Source organism: Amblyraja radiata, chromosome 17 (assembly GCF_010909765.2).
Source record: "Amblyraja radiata isolate CabotCenter1 chromosome 17, sAmbRad1.1.pri, whole genome shotgun sequence".
In the NCBI taxonomy this organism is placed as follows: Eukaryota; Metazoa; Chordata; class Chondrichthyes; order Rajiformes; family Rajidae; genus Amblyraja; species Amblyraja radiata.
The window spans coordinates 37,538,142-37,553,235 of record NC_045972.1 but is presented as its reverse complement, the minus strand read 5'-3'; the positions used below and the strand labels follow the sequence as shown (position 1 = coordinate 37,553,235).

At 42.7% G+C, this 15,094-nt stretch overlaps 1 protein-coding gene across 4 annotated transcripts in view; it reads right to left on the bottom strand.

The window, feature by feature from the left end:
- Positions 1–15,094, bottom strand: part of cpne2 (copine 2) — a 170,105-nt gene that overhangs the window by 121,124 nt on the left and 33,887 nt on the right. For all 4 annotated transcript variants that reach the window (XM_033036188.1, XM_033036191.1, XM_033036190.1 and 1 more), the window contains exon 6: positions 14,437–14,520. In XM_033036188.1, the coding sequence (XP_032892079.1) occupies positions 14,437–14,520 (84 nt within the window). The remainder of the gene's footprint in view (positions 1–14,436; positions 14,521–15,094) is intronic.

Below are 15,094 nucleotides of genomic sequence, written 5' to 3'. Positions count from 1 at the left end.
TTTGGTTTATTGCCACGTGTACCGAGGTACAGTGGAAAGCTTTTGTTGCGTGCTAAGCAGTCAGCAGAAAGACAATACATGATTACAGTCAAGCCATTGACAGTGTACAGACCCGGTTTCCTGTAATAGGGAGGGAGAGCAATTATCTTTTAATAGGATCAAAGCAAATAGCCAATGTTTGGGTGCAAGTTTGGTAAGCTCCACCTGATGTACACTCTTCGATTGATCCCTTTGCTGAAATGCAGTTGTGCTCAACATCATAAGACAAGCCCATGCTCAGGAGCTGGATGTTGATTTCCTTTCATTCAGCTGGTTCAAATTTGGATTTAATGAAGAAACCAAGTTTTCTGTGCCTAGAAGTTATAATTGCACTGCTCCCTGCTTTCAATTAAAAGTAAAATTAGTTTAGTTTAGAGATACAGTGCAGAAACATGCCCTTCGGGGCCACCGAGTCTACGCTGATCGGCAACCCCTCACATACTTACACTATCCTACACACACACACACACACACACACACCAGGGACTATTTACAATTATACAAAGCCAATTAACTTTCAAACCTGTGTGTCTTTGGAGTGTGGGAATAAACCGGAGTTCCTGGAGAAAACTAACGCAGGTCACGGGGAGAACGTGCAAATTCCGTACAGACAGCACCGGTAGTGGTGATGGAACCCTAGTCTCTGGCGCTGTAAGGCAGCAACTCTACCACTGTGCCAGCGTACTGCCCTCAATGTAAGGGAACATTGGAGGCTTGTTGCAAGGTGCATGAGCTGAGATTGGCCTTCCTGTTCTTCAATTTGCTGGGGTGCTAATCCATGGACTATCCTGGACATGCCCCACGGCGACCAACACCATTCATCACACGCCCGGGCGCTGTTTCCAGGAGTTTGTCCAGGTGTGGGTGGCCTGTGGATAGTGTGGATGAGCAAGGCAAATGTTGCGGACGTTTGAGAGGCCGACTCCAGCTTTGGAGGGCTCCCTCCTGTGTGAGCAGGTCCCAGCCCTCGGTGCCCACAGCTGAAACCCCACCACCCTTTCAGCAATGTTCCACTGGCCCTCATTCTGTGTGTCCACTACTTCCCACCCAGGTATTACTCTCAATCCATCCCAGCTAGTAACACTCACCTTCCATTCCATCCTACAACCAACTTGTCAACCACCTCCATCCTGGCTACCAACTCCTTCTCTCCACCTCTGAATCCTCTCCCAGCTTGTTGCCCCATTTCCTTTCTGATGCCCGGCCCATTGCACACTAGCAATTTAACAAACCTAAACAAGTGCAATTTATTTCGACATAAAGTGCTGGAGCAACAGCAGGTCAAAGCAGCATCACTGAACATGGATAGGTAGCGTTTTGAGCCAGGACCCTTTTTTCAGACTTGTCTATAGAAGGGTTCGGACCTGAGATGTCACCCATCCATGTTCTCTGGACATGATGTTGCCTGACCTACTGAGTTACTCCAGCACTTTGTGTATTTTTTTGTAAACCAGCATCTGCAGTTCCTTGTTTCTACATTCTGCCGTTGATTTAGTTTAGTTTAGAGATACAGCCTATAAACAGGTCCTTCAGCGCACCGAGTCCAAGCCATACCATACATGAAGGGAGATACGTCTTCACTCCACCATTGAAGCGATGCTTTTCCCTCACTTTCTCTCAAGACCCACACGTCATATCTTTGAATATGCCTTTATGCACATTAGTACGAGTCACATTCAATTCAGAAAACTTTCCTGATCTTACGTTCTTAAACACCTTGTGCTGAATATGAATGAAAGACAGTTATACAACTTGTAATTTTCATTTGCATTTAACGAGGAAACAGATTGCACAATTTCCATAGTTGCCACAATCCTCTGGTTTACTTTAGATGTGACAACGGCAGGAAAGTTAGGCCTGTATCCACCACAGATCATTTAACAGCAACCCTTAACCAAGAAATTCCTCATTCCACAGACAGCAAAAAATAAATCAAGAGAAGACCATTTGGCCCTTCCTGTCCCTTCTGCCACTCAGTAGGTTCATGGCTGGCCTTTCACCTCAGTTCATTTTTTGCTGCATCAACACAATACTTAGTAATATCTAAATTTTTTTAATTTAATTCTAGATGTGTCTTAATACACTCTGCCCTCTTGTGTGGAGAATTCCAAGGATTCACTACACTGAGCTGACTTCTTATTTTGAGCTTGTTCAGATGTGTTCAATGCCTGGAGCTTCCGGCCCAGCACGGTTCCTCATTGACACCAGCGGTGGCCCATTGCACCCCAGCAATTCAATGAGGCTAAGCAAGTGCCATTTATTTAGCCACACAGTTCTGGAGTAACTCAGTGGGTCAGACAGCATCCCTGGAGAACGTGGATAGCTGACATCGTGGGTTGGGACCCTTCTTCAGACTTGGTTTGAATTTCAATGAGCTCACTTCATATTCTTCCAAATCAAAAGAATGATCTGCTTAATCCCTCTACACATGACAAATACACCATCCTGTGAATCAATCTGTGAAACCCCTCCATGGTAAGTTTATCCTCCTTAGATAGGGAAACCAAGCACAATATTTCAGACAAGAGTCTCACCAGAGACCTACGTAACTGGAGCAAAACATCTCTTCTCTTTTATTCAAACCGCCTCGGATTGTGTTTTCCTTCCTAATTCTTTGCGCTAGCTGAAGATTAATTTTCAGTGGTTATTGTGGGTGGAAATTCAGTCTCCCCCGAACATCAACTCATTTTAATCTCCAAAGTCCTTTGGTTAATATTTTTTTGGTCTACATTACAAGTCTTTCCAGTGATGTAATACCATCTTTAACGTCACCATGTTGGCTGCAGCTTGAGACTTCTTTTATTGGGATTTTGTGCGAAAGAAGGGATTTACTTGCAAACAATGTAGTGATTCATTAAATATTAGTAGTCTATTATTCACAGTTATATCTTAAAAATGCATCGCTCCAATCTTCCTCGGCCATCTTCCATATACATTTAGTCGTGGCTTTTGAATGACCGAATCTCTTCCAATTTTCATTTTAAAATTCTACTATATTTTGGCCAGTCTTCCAAAAAGGTCCTCTAACTAACAAATCATTGACTAGCCTACTCCCACTGCACAATCCAAGATCTTCAATTGTTCCCTTGTTCAATCCGCCGACCTCGTAAAACCTTTCTTATGCACTTCATGAATCCATGCTCCACACTATTAATGCTAATTTGGTTTGCTCAGTCTATATCTAGATTAGAGTCCCACATGATTATTGTATAACTCTTGTTCTGTGCATGTCTGAATTATACTATGCTCTAAATAACCACTACTGTTTGGAGACACCTATAGACATCTCCCACTGAAATCTTATTTTCCCTGCTGTCTCATAGCTACAACCAAACCAGTTCTATTGTTGCAGTATTTCAGAACACATGCTAAACTATTTCTCCCTTCCTCCATCCCAGCTGTCATTCAATGCATTTAGCAGCTCTAATTAGATTCTACTCGTCAAATGGGGATTGGAGTCGCGGATCATTCCCATCGTCTAAATTGTTGGTACGGCCCTCAATTAGTTTTTGAAATTTTTCTTTATTTACTACGATGGATTAATAATTAACTTCAATGGTAAGTCCGCTACTTGTACTCAATACATTGGCCGGAGGGCACTCTTCAGCACATGTGCATTTTCATTAACGTTTGACAGCATTAAACGCCCTGCAAATTCCCCTGTGAGCTATTTATGATTCCTGTACGTGGAATAGTTTGCGAACCATTTCACAATGGCCTGGGGGATCCATGTGTAGCTCAATACCTCATTGAATCAATCAGCTACAAATAAAGGAAAAGACAAAAGTTGGGGATAAAGGATGCTTTCCAGTGGAGCATTGAAATATTCTGCAACTGTTTTTAAAGAGGCTTATTCTTCTTAATTTCTATCCGTTTCCCGAAATTTGCTGTCAAATTCATTGCATGAAGCGCAGCCAGTTCTGCAGAAGGCTCATATGCATGTTATTTTTTTAATCAGCAACCGGGCTTCTTTTAATGAGTAGCTTTCACTTGTCATTCTCTTGGTCAATAGGGTGCCACTGAATAAATATTCATTTGATAATTTCAAATGTTCTCAGCGGGATTTCACATCTGCAAACCCGGAACTCTGGAGGAAATGACAGCGCACAACATAAACCCGAAGCTGAAGCCATTTCCCCTCCAGGGTGAAAATGGACAGAAGCTGTTATAAGCAGAATAAATGTTGCTCTCCTTAATGCGTATGGTTGGATGCTTCATGGAGTGAGGTCGGGTTATTTAAGCTTTTGAAATGGAGTGCAGTAAAAGGGACTGGTGGGGTAATGAAATATAAAGAGGAGAAAAGATGAAGATACCAAAAAACAGAGAACAATAGGATGGGAATCAAAAAGTAAGATTGCAAAATAGAGGGAGATTCGATTTTTAAAAAAAACGTATTCCTATAGTGCCTCTCACAATCCTGGTTCATCTCACAGAACATTACAGCAAGATTCAATATTTTTGAAGTGTGAATCCTGTGTTAACATTGGAAAGGTTCCAGCCAATGTTACAATGCAAGTTCCCAAGCAATCAAGAACTGTAATGCCCCTGTCCCACTTGGAAAACCTGAACGGAAACCTCTGGAGACTTTGAGCCCCACCCAAGGTTTCCGTGCGGTTCCCGGAGGTTGCAGGTGGTTGCCGGAGGTTGCAGGTAGTGGAAGCAGGTAGGGAGACTGACAAAAACCTCCGGGAACCGCACGGAAACCTTGGGTGGGGTGCAAAGTCACCAGAGGTTTCCATTCAGGTTTCCTAAGTGGGACAGGGGCATTAGTCCATTTCAGTATTGTTGGTCCAAGGATAAATAGTGACAAGCACACCAGGGAGGATGTCTTTGAAATAGCACAATTGGATCATTCCGACACACCAGAGCTTTGGTCTAATAGCTCGTCTAATAGAGATAGCAGCTCTGACCATGCAGCACACCTTCAGTCATGGCTAGGTTAGTTTAGTGTAGTGTAGTAAACAGTGCCTTCGGTCCACCGAGTCTGCGCTGACCAGTGAACACCCCAGACACTAGCACTATCCCACACACTAGGGACAATTTACCATTTATGGAAGCCAATTAACCTACAAACCCGTACGTCTGTGGAATGTGGGAGCAAACTGGAGCTCCCAGAGAAAACCCACGCTGCCACGGGGAGAACGTACAGACTCCGTACAGACAGCATCTGCAGCCAGGATCGAACCAGGGTCTCCGGCGCAGCGCCACCGTGCTGCCAGAATGCACACCAAAGTGCCAGGTGCAAACTGTTTTCAAAACGAAGTACATTTTTTTAAATCCTGAAAAATGATCAGAAACAGCAGGAAATACTTGGCATGCGAGGCAGCATTTGTGGAGGCCCTGCTTTGCCTGCAAATGCTGTGATTTAAAATTATTGGCATCAAAATATAATCTTTATTTCCAGTTGTGTGTGCCCTCACAATGGCAAAACCATCACAGCAGGAGTGCAATGTTTTGCTTGCAGACAACAAGTGTTGGAGGTACGAAACAATATTGTATTAATATACTGAGCAAAGACCAAGAAAAGTAAATGTTTCCATTTAAGTCCAGCAACAACAGTTATAACATGGAGATTTTCCAAGCAGGTTGGAATCAAATGAACCATTTCATTTATTTGATTATAATATAAACAACATACCTCATTAAAAGCTGCGTGGGAGGGTGAGCTGAATACGAAACTAACAGACCAGCAATGGGACTCTGCCTTGGATTTGATCCATTCTTCCTCCATATGTGCCCGTCATGGCCTAATCCAATGCAAAGTCCTTCACAAAGTCCACTACACAAATGCAAGATTATCTAGAATTTACCCCGCTGTTAGGGACACCTGCAACAGATGTAATCAATCTCCTGCCAACCATAGCCATATGTTTAGGTCTTGCCCTAAGCTAGCAGCCTTTTGGAGGAGTGCTTTCGACTTGATAAGCAGAGCCTACGGCCAGACTATTCCTCCAAACCCACTGTCAGCCATTTTCGGTACCCCTCCCAACACCAACCTCTCTGTTGCGGTGAAACGGGTTCTAGCTTTTACAACCTTGTTAGCCCGGAGACTGATCTTGCTTAACTGGAGGCTCACCTGTCCCCCGACACACGCCCGCTGGATTAAGGAGGTGCTTTACAATTTAAAGCTTGAAAAACTTAGGTTCTCTCTCAAAGGCTCTACCAAGACATTCCTAGATACATGGAACCCTTTCTTGGAACTTGTTAACTCTCTCAACTTGTCCCCGGACTCGGAAGAGGACTGAGTGCTCTCCACCAATGTTCTGCTCTACTGCAGCTGCTCTCCCCTTAACCCCCCCCTCCCCACACTTATTTATTTAATTACTTACTTATTTACTGTTATTAGTGACCCCCTTTTTTTTTCTTTTTTTTCTTTTTTTTTAATTAGTACTTTTAGTTTCGTTTATCTTACCATATTTGTGTGGATGTGTATGTATGTGAGTGTTGTTTGTCCCCGTTTGGTTCCGACCTGATTCGGGTGGGTTGAAGGTGGGTAAGGGTAAGGGCTTTGAGGGTCGCCTACATACTGTTGCACAATTATGCCTTGACTGTCACTGTCTGCTATCATTTTGCTGTGAAATTCAAATAAAAAGATTTAAATCAAATAATATAAACAACATATTAAATTTGTAATCAAACATTAATCCCCTCAAACTATTGACATGTTTACACAGAAACGACTGTGACGGAAAGGAAGATCAGTCCTATATTTGAAAGGTGAATTAAAAAAGAGTTCCTTCTTTAATAGCTACAGAAATTCAATTAATTAACTTTGCAATATTGAAGTCGCAGGCTTACAACAATCTATCAGCAGTAAATACGTGGCATGTAAGGCAGGCTCAAATGCTCTAATTGTTGTAATCTGAAGATTATGTCACAAGAACACGAGAAAACTGGACGAGGTGAAAGCCATTTGGTCCCTCAAGCTTGCCCCACATTCATACAATTATTCGCATCTGTTTCAAGCTTCAACTCTTCCTTGCAATTTCCCACAACTTTCAATTCCTTATGGATGTGGAGAAGATGTTTCCACTAGTGGGAGAGTCTTGGATGTGGAGAGGATGTTTCCATGCGTGAGAGAGTCTAGGACTAGAGGTCATGGCCTCAGAATTAAAGGATGTTCCTATAAGAATGAGATGAGGAGGAATTTCTTTAGTCAGAGTGTGTGGTGAATCTGTGGAATTCTTCGCTCCAGAAGGCTGTGGAGGCCATCAATGGATATTTTTAAGGCAGAGATAGACAGATTCTTGATTAGTATGGGTGTCAGCGGCTATGGGGTGAATGGGGTTAGGAGGCAGAGATAGATCAGCCATGATTGAAGGGCAGAGTAGACTTAATGGGCCGAATTACCCAATTCTGCTCCTATCACTTATGACCTTACCAAAAATTTACATAACACCTCTTTAAATACCTCTTCTGATCTAGGTTCTAGAATTCCATATGGCAGTTCCACAAATTTCGCAGATTCGTCACCCTCAGAGAAGATTCCCACATACCTCAGTTTTAAACGACTGGTTCGTTATATTGTCACCCTGTCTCCTTACCTGAAACTCTCCCACTGGTGGAAGCCTCTTATTATCTGTCCTAAGTTAGGATATGTTTCAATAAGATCTTCCTTCATCTTCTAAACTCTTCTGAACCTCTTTAGCCATTCATGATAGAGCAATTATCTCATCCCAGGCGATAAATTCTTGATTCCTAACAGTTTCCTCTAGTTTCCTTACATCTTCCCTTTGAGAGTTGCTTAACACTTGCGTGCCTCAGCCTTACCTGGCCATGCTAAACTACCAGTAGGAAAAGGCAGATTGCTTCAATTTCACATAACAGAGTGGCTGAGAGCTTAAGGGAGCAAAGGAAATTGACTTGAGGCAAAAAAAAGACATAGAAAGCGAGTGAATTAGGAAAAGAGAGAGGGAGGGTGTAAGAATTACAATGTGTGATGTGTTGTGCTTTTGTGCAATATTCAAACAGGTGATGGGCTTTTGTGAAATATAATGCTGCACAGAGATGAACTTTGGAATTATTTTTTTTTAAACAGGAAGAAATGTTGGTATGGTCATTAAAAATATCCTAAATTTCTAAACATCCACAGAGAAAGCAAAAAACCCCCACAAAAAACGAATGAGGGCAAACTCTGTGGTTGGGCAACAGCTGGGGGAATAGGGAGGAAGCCGGAGGGAATATTTGATAAACTATGCGAGTCAAAAGAAACAGGATGTTTTTATCAAGTTGAAGTGATAGAAGTTTACAGAGGTTTGAGGTGTGCAAAAGATATGAATACATGGAAAATTACCCTCGCAATCTCTGAACATCCCTTTATGCATGGCAGACAATTAAATACTTTTGAGTTTGGTTACCATTAAAATGTAACGCCAAAGCAGCAATCGATTTGCACACAGCAAGGCTCTTTAAAGATTACTCAAGATAAGTGATCTGTTCATCTATTTTTATTGTGTTGGGATAATTCTGACCTTGCGCAGTGATGTTGGATATAAAGCCCCTGTCCCATTTAGGAGAGCTAAACAGCAACCTCTGGTGACCTTGCCCACCACCCAAAGTTTCCATGAGGTCACCGGAGGTTTTGGTCACTCTCCCTAATGGTCGAAAGTGGTTTCCGCGTGGTCGAGGCTTCATCTAGGTTGCTCCTGAAGGTCTGGGCATCAAGATTAAAACCGGCCTCGACTAAAAATAGGTTGCCGTTTTAAAAATCGATAATTCTTTTGTCGCAGGTTTAGTCGAAGCCGGCTTTCTTGATAGTCGAGGAAGGTTTTCAACATATGCATGAGAGGTGGTAGGAGGTTGCAGGTCACCTCGACCACGATTTTTTTTTGGGTGGCGGGCAAGGTCACCAGAGGTTGCTGTTTAGATCTCCTAAGTGGGACAGGGGGGTCACCCATTAAATTCCTCTCCCATTCCAATGGGTTTAAGAGAAATGAAAAGGGGGAATAATGTAGAATGGTCCAGTCCATTATATAGTTGAATAAATATGCAGCCATACTTTTCATTTATATCACCAGAATAAATGGCATCCGAGCCAAAACTGTCTATATTTCATTACGAGTCCAAATGAAAATTCATATACCCCCATGTTTTTTAGAATAATAGCTAAAATATTGGAAAAGTTAAACCCCTGTCCCACGGTACGAGTTCATTCCAAGAGTTCTCCCGAGTTTGCCCTGATTCGAACTCGGAGATTTACGGCAATGGCCACTCGGGGCTCTCGTGGACATTTTTCATCATGTTGAAAAATCCTGACGAGTCTTCCCGTGCTTAGCTGCCATTAGCGAGTCTTCCCGAGTACCTGCCGTTACCGCTAAGAGATGTCCCCGAGCTCCGACGTACCCGCTACGTTCATTCTCCGTGCTTACCACGAGTTTGATTTTTTTTTAAACTCGGGAGAGCTCTTGGAATGAACTCGTACCGTGGGACAGGGCTATTAACATTATAAAATTGTAGAATGATACAACACAGCAGACCTTCAGGAGGGCCCAACTAAAAAGTGAATGGATAAATACATTTAATGGAAACAATTTTTAGGACTTTGAGAGAAAAGCAAGGAAGCCACTGGAACTATAATAATAAATCTCTTCTGCATCCTATCAAAGATATTGCATTCCTTCTCCAAGTCTTTGGCTCAGATCTGATAGCTTAATGGGTACGTCAATGGACAATAAACCAGAGGCATAAATTAAAGATTCAGAGAGAAGTTCAAAACCTGGCAGCTAAAGAATTTGAATCGAAGTAATCAAATAAAATGTAGAATAAAAAGCTTTACATTAGAAACAGGAGCTATAAAACTACCAGATGATCATTAAAGAGCATTAAAACGGCAAATTACAGAGTAATAGAAACATAGAAACATAGAAATTAGGTGCAGGAGTAGGCCATTCGGCCCTTCGAGCCTGCACCGCCATTCAATATGATCATGGCTGATCATCTAACTCAGTATCCCGTACCTGCCTTCTCTCCATACCCTCTGATCCCCTTAGCCACAAGGGCCACATCTAACTCCCTCTTAAATATAGCCAATGAACTGGCCTCGACTACCCTCTGTGGCAGGGAGTTCCAGAGATTCACCACTCTCTGTGTGAAAAAAGTTCTTCTCATCTCGGTTTTAAAGGATTTCCCCCTTATCCTTAAGCTGTGACCCCTTGTCCTGGACTTCCCCAACATCGGGAGCAATCTTCCTGCATCTAGCCTGTCCAACCCCATAAGAATTTTGTAAGTTTCTATAAGAACCCCTCTCAATCTCCTAAATTCTAGAGAGTATAAACCAAGTCTATCCAGTCTTTCTTCATAAGACAGTCCTGACATCCCAGGAATCAGTCTGGTGAACCTTCTCTGCACTCCCTCTATGGCAATAATGTCCTTCCTCAGATTTGGAGACCAAAACTGTACGCAATACTCCAGGTGTGGTCTCACCAAGACCCTGTCCAACTGCAGTAGAACCTCCCTGCTCCTATACTCAAATCCTTTTGCTATGAAAGCTAACATACCATTCGCTTTCTTCACTGCCTGCTGCACCTGCATGCCCACTTTCAATGACTGGTGTACCATGACACCCAGGTCTCGCTGCATCTCCCCTTTTCCTAGTCGGCCACCATTTAGATAATAGTCTGCTTTCCTGTTTTTGCCACCAAAATGGATAACCTCACATTTATCCACATTATACTGCATCTGCCAAACATTTGCCCACTCACCCAGCCTATCCAAGTCACCTTGCAGTCTCCTAGCATCCTCCTCACAGCTAACACTGCCCCCCAGCTTCGTGTCATCCGCAAACTTGGAGATATTGCCTTCAATTCCCTCATCCAGATCATTAATATATATTGTAAATAGCTGGGGTCCCAGCACTGAGCCTTGCGGTACCCCACTAGTCACTGCCTGCCATTGTGAAAAGGACCCATTTACTCCTACTCTTTGCTTCCTGTTTGCCAGCCAGTTCTCTATCCACATCAATACTGAACCCCCAATGCCGTGTGCTTTAAGTTTGTATACTAATCTCTTATGTGGGACCTTGTCGAAAGCCTTCTGGAAGTCCAGATACACCACATCCACTGGTTCTCCCTTATCCACGCTACTAGTTACATCCTCGAAAAATTCTATAAGATTCGTCAGACATGATTTACCTTTTGTAAATCCATGCTGACTTTGTCCAATGATTTCACCACTTTCCAAATGTGCTGCTATCCCATCTTTAATAACTGACTCTAGCAGTTTCCCCACTACCGATGTTAGACTAACTGGTCTGTAATTCCCCGTTTTCTCTCTCCCTCCCTTCTTAAAAAGTGGGGTTACGTTTGCTACCCGCCAATCCTCAGGAACTACTCCAGAATCTAAAGAGTTTTGAAAGATTATTACTAATGCATCCACTATTTCTGGAGCTACTTCCTTAAGTACTCTGGGATGCAGCCTATCTGGCCCTGGGGATTTATCGGCCTTTAATCCATTTAATTTACCCAACACCACTTCCCGGCTAACCTGGATTTCACTCAATTCCTCCAACTCCTTTGACCCGCGGTCCCCTGCTATTTCCGGCAGATTATTTATGTCTTCCTTAGTCAAGACGGAACCAAAGTAGTTATTCAATTGGTCCGCCATATCCTTGTTCCCCATGATCAACTCACCCGTTTCTGACTGCAAGGGACCTACATTTGTTTTAACTAATCTCTTTCTTTTCACATATCTATAAAAACTTTTGCAGTCAGTTTTTATGTTCCCTGCCAGTTTTCTTTCATAATCTATTTTTCCTTTCCTAATTAAGCCCTTTGTCCTCCTCTGCTGGTCTCTGAATTTCTCCCAGTCCTCCGGTATGCTGCTTTTTCTGGCTAATTTGTACGCATCATCCTTCGCTTTGATACTATCCCTGATTTCCCTTGTTATCCACGGATGCACTACCTTCCCTGATTTATTCTTTTGCCAAACTGGGATGAACAATTTTTGTAGTCTTTAAATGTCTTCCATTGCATATCCACCGTCAACCCTTTTAGAATTAATTGCCAGTCAATCTTGGCCAATTCACGTCTCATACCCTCAAAGTTACCTTTCTTTAAGTTCAGAACCATTGTTTCTGAATTAACAATGTCACTCTCCATCCTAATGAAGAACTCAACCATATTATGGTCACTCTTGCCCAAGGGGGCACGTACAACAAGACTGCTAACTAACCCTTCCTCATTACTCAATACCCAGTCTAAAATAGCCTGCTCTCTCGTTGGTTCCTCTACATGTTGATTTAGATAACTATCCCGCATACATTCCAAAAAATCCTCTTCCTCAGCACCCCTGCCAATTTGATTCACCCAATCTATATGTAGATTGAAGTCACCCATTATAACGGTTTTGCCTTTGTCGCACGCATTTCTAATTTCCTGTTTGATACCATCTCCAACTTCACTACTACTGTTAGGTGGCCTGTACACAACACCCACCAGCGTTTTCTGCCCCTTAGTGTTTCGCAGCTCTACCCATACCGATTCCACATCCTGCAAACTAATGTCCTTCCTTTCCATTGCATTAATCTCCTCTCTAATCAGCAACGCTACCCCACCTCCTTTTCCTTTCTCTCTATCCCTCCTGAATATTGAATATCCCTGGATGTTCAGCTCCCAGCCTTGGTCACCCTGGAGCCATGTCTCCGTGATCCCAACTATATCATAGTCATTAATAGCTATCTGCACATTCAACTCATCCACCTTATTACGAATGCTCCTTGCATTGAGACACAAAGCCTTCAGGCTTGTTTTTACAACACTCTTACCCCTTATACAATTTTGTTGAAAAGTGGCCCTTTTTGATTTTTGCCCTGGATTTTCCGGGCTGCCACTTTTACTTTTCACCTTGCTACCTATTGCTTCTACCCTCATTTTACACCCCTCTGTCTCTACGCTCACACATTTAAGAAACCCTTTCCCTTTAACTCCATCCTCCACTAGCCCATTCGACACCCCACCCCCCTTATTCAGTTTAAAACCAATTTATCCAAACATTTAAAGCAAAGATGTACTTTAAAAAAAAGAAAGAAAAATAAGCTCCTGCAATCAAACCTTCTGGTAGATCCAGGCAGACATTAGTTATGTCTATGAGCCATAGAAAAGCAAGCAGTAATACTTTGCTGGTAATTTCTAGAAGGACTGCAGTATGTCTCTGTGAAAATCGTGACAATTTAATTGATTGCCCTCCAATCCACAATAGTAAATTTTAAAATCAAGCAGTGTGAAGAGCAGATCCATTCATTCAGTGCATGAAAGGATAATTATGTTCATCAGGAAGCCTAATTGGATAACTCAAAGTGATAACTGATACAATGGATTAAATTCAAGCCTTGGCACTAAAGTACAGATGAGATCAGGTTTAAGCAGGATGTATTTAACATCATCTTGCCCAGTTCCGGCATGATTCTAATCTCCTGATGGCTACACAGTGGCTGTGGCACCAACAATGGTGAGCAGAGGACTGATGCCATTATAAGCACAGGGTGATGAGCTCCAAATACCAGGGAGCAAGGCAGGCAACCGAAAATCAACCATTGCGAATTTCTTCTCCTTTATAACTTGATGGTACACAAGATTGCAACTATCACAATTATTTAGATTTAAATAATGAAGAGAAAATGCTACAGTAATCCCACCCACTTGATGGTAAACCAAAGGACTTTAACAGAGGATCCTCCTTGCATCTGTTGGTTCCCCGATTTTAACAATACCATCACAACTCTACAGTACCCATTTTCCCATTGCCCCAGCATCTTCCCCATTCCCCACCTCCCTACACCCTGCGCATGCCTCCTTCTCCCCCCCATCCCAACCCCACCCTATCCATTCCCCTGGTAGACAAAAAATGCAGGAGAAACTCAGCGGGTGAGGCAGCATCTATGGAGAGAAGGAATAGGCGACGTTTCGGGTCGAGATCCTTCTTCAGAAGAAGGATCTCGACCCGAATGCTGCCTCACCCGCTGAGTTTCTCCAGCATTTACCTTCGATTGTTCCAGCATCTGCAGTTCTTTCTTAAACTATCCATTCCCCTCACCCGCTGAGTTTCTCCAGCATCTACCTTCGATTGTTCCAGCATCTGCAGATCTTTCTTAAACTATCCATTCCCCTCACCTGCTCACCTCATTTATAACATTGAATGAGTCAGAGTGATTTGATAACAAACAGAAGCATTGTTTGCGTTAGATGCAGAGGGAGAATTAGTCTCAGAGTAAAAACTCCTCGATGTATTATCCATGGGAACACTTTGTCCTTTCGCAAGAGCCAAGAAGCACTTCAATGGTTTCAAAGATTTTGTCAGACCGAGAAACATATCGGACTTTCCACAATATCTTGAATTTAAAATCACATTCAATATTGCAAGGGAGAAGATAATTCTATCCAATGAGATATCAAAGAAAGGTACCTCTGTTCGATGTACAAGCATCCACTTTGCATCTTCTTCTTCCTTATAGAATTCTAAATAAGGGTCAGATTTCCCAAAGAGATCCTAAAAAGAGAAAAAAATCAAGTGAAAAAACAAAGTCCAAATGCAAACTTGTTCATTCTACCAATGAACTTTGGTAACATTTTGTATCTTAAAGTGAATAACTGGGCATTGCTACCTAATGACTCCGACGTCCATGAGCAACCTAGAGTTTGCTGCCCCAGATGAACATTATTCCCACTATTCCCTTCACTGCTCTGGCACTGGTCTTTAAACTGGCTGTGGGAAAATCCACATCAAAAAGTATTGTCTTTAGGAGTGAGTGTGTGGCAACATTCCTTAACGAACCCTGCAAACCCCTATCTGAGATGTAGATGAAAGAGACTGTGCAGACAAGGAGGGAAGTCAATGGACACAGAATGGAACGGAATCAATAGGCACATCCAGCAATGGAGGGACTTGAAAGGGCACCCCTAATTTCCAAGAGATGTCAGTGGACACCTTTAACAACAGATTTCAATGGGCACTTTTAATGATGGACACAACTGACAATGGAGAGGCATCTGACAATGGGCGGCAAAGTGGCGCAGTGGTAGAGTTGCTGTCTTACAGTGTCAGAGACCCGGGATGGAGGAGT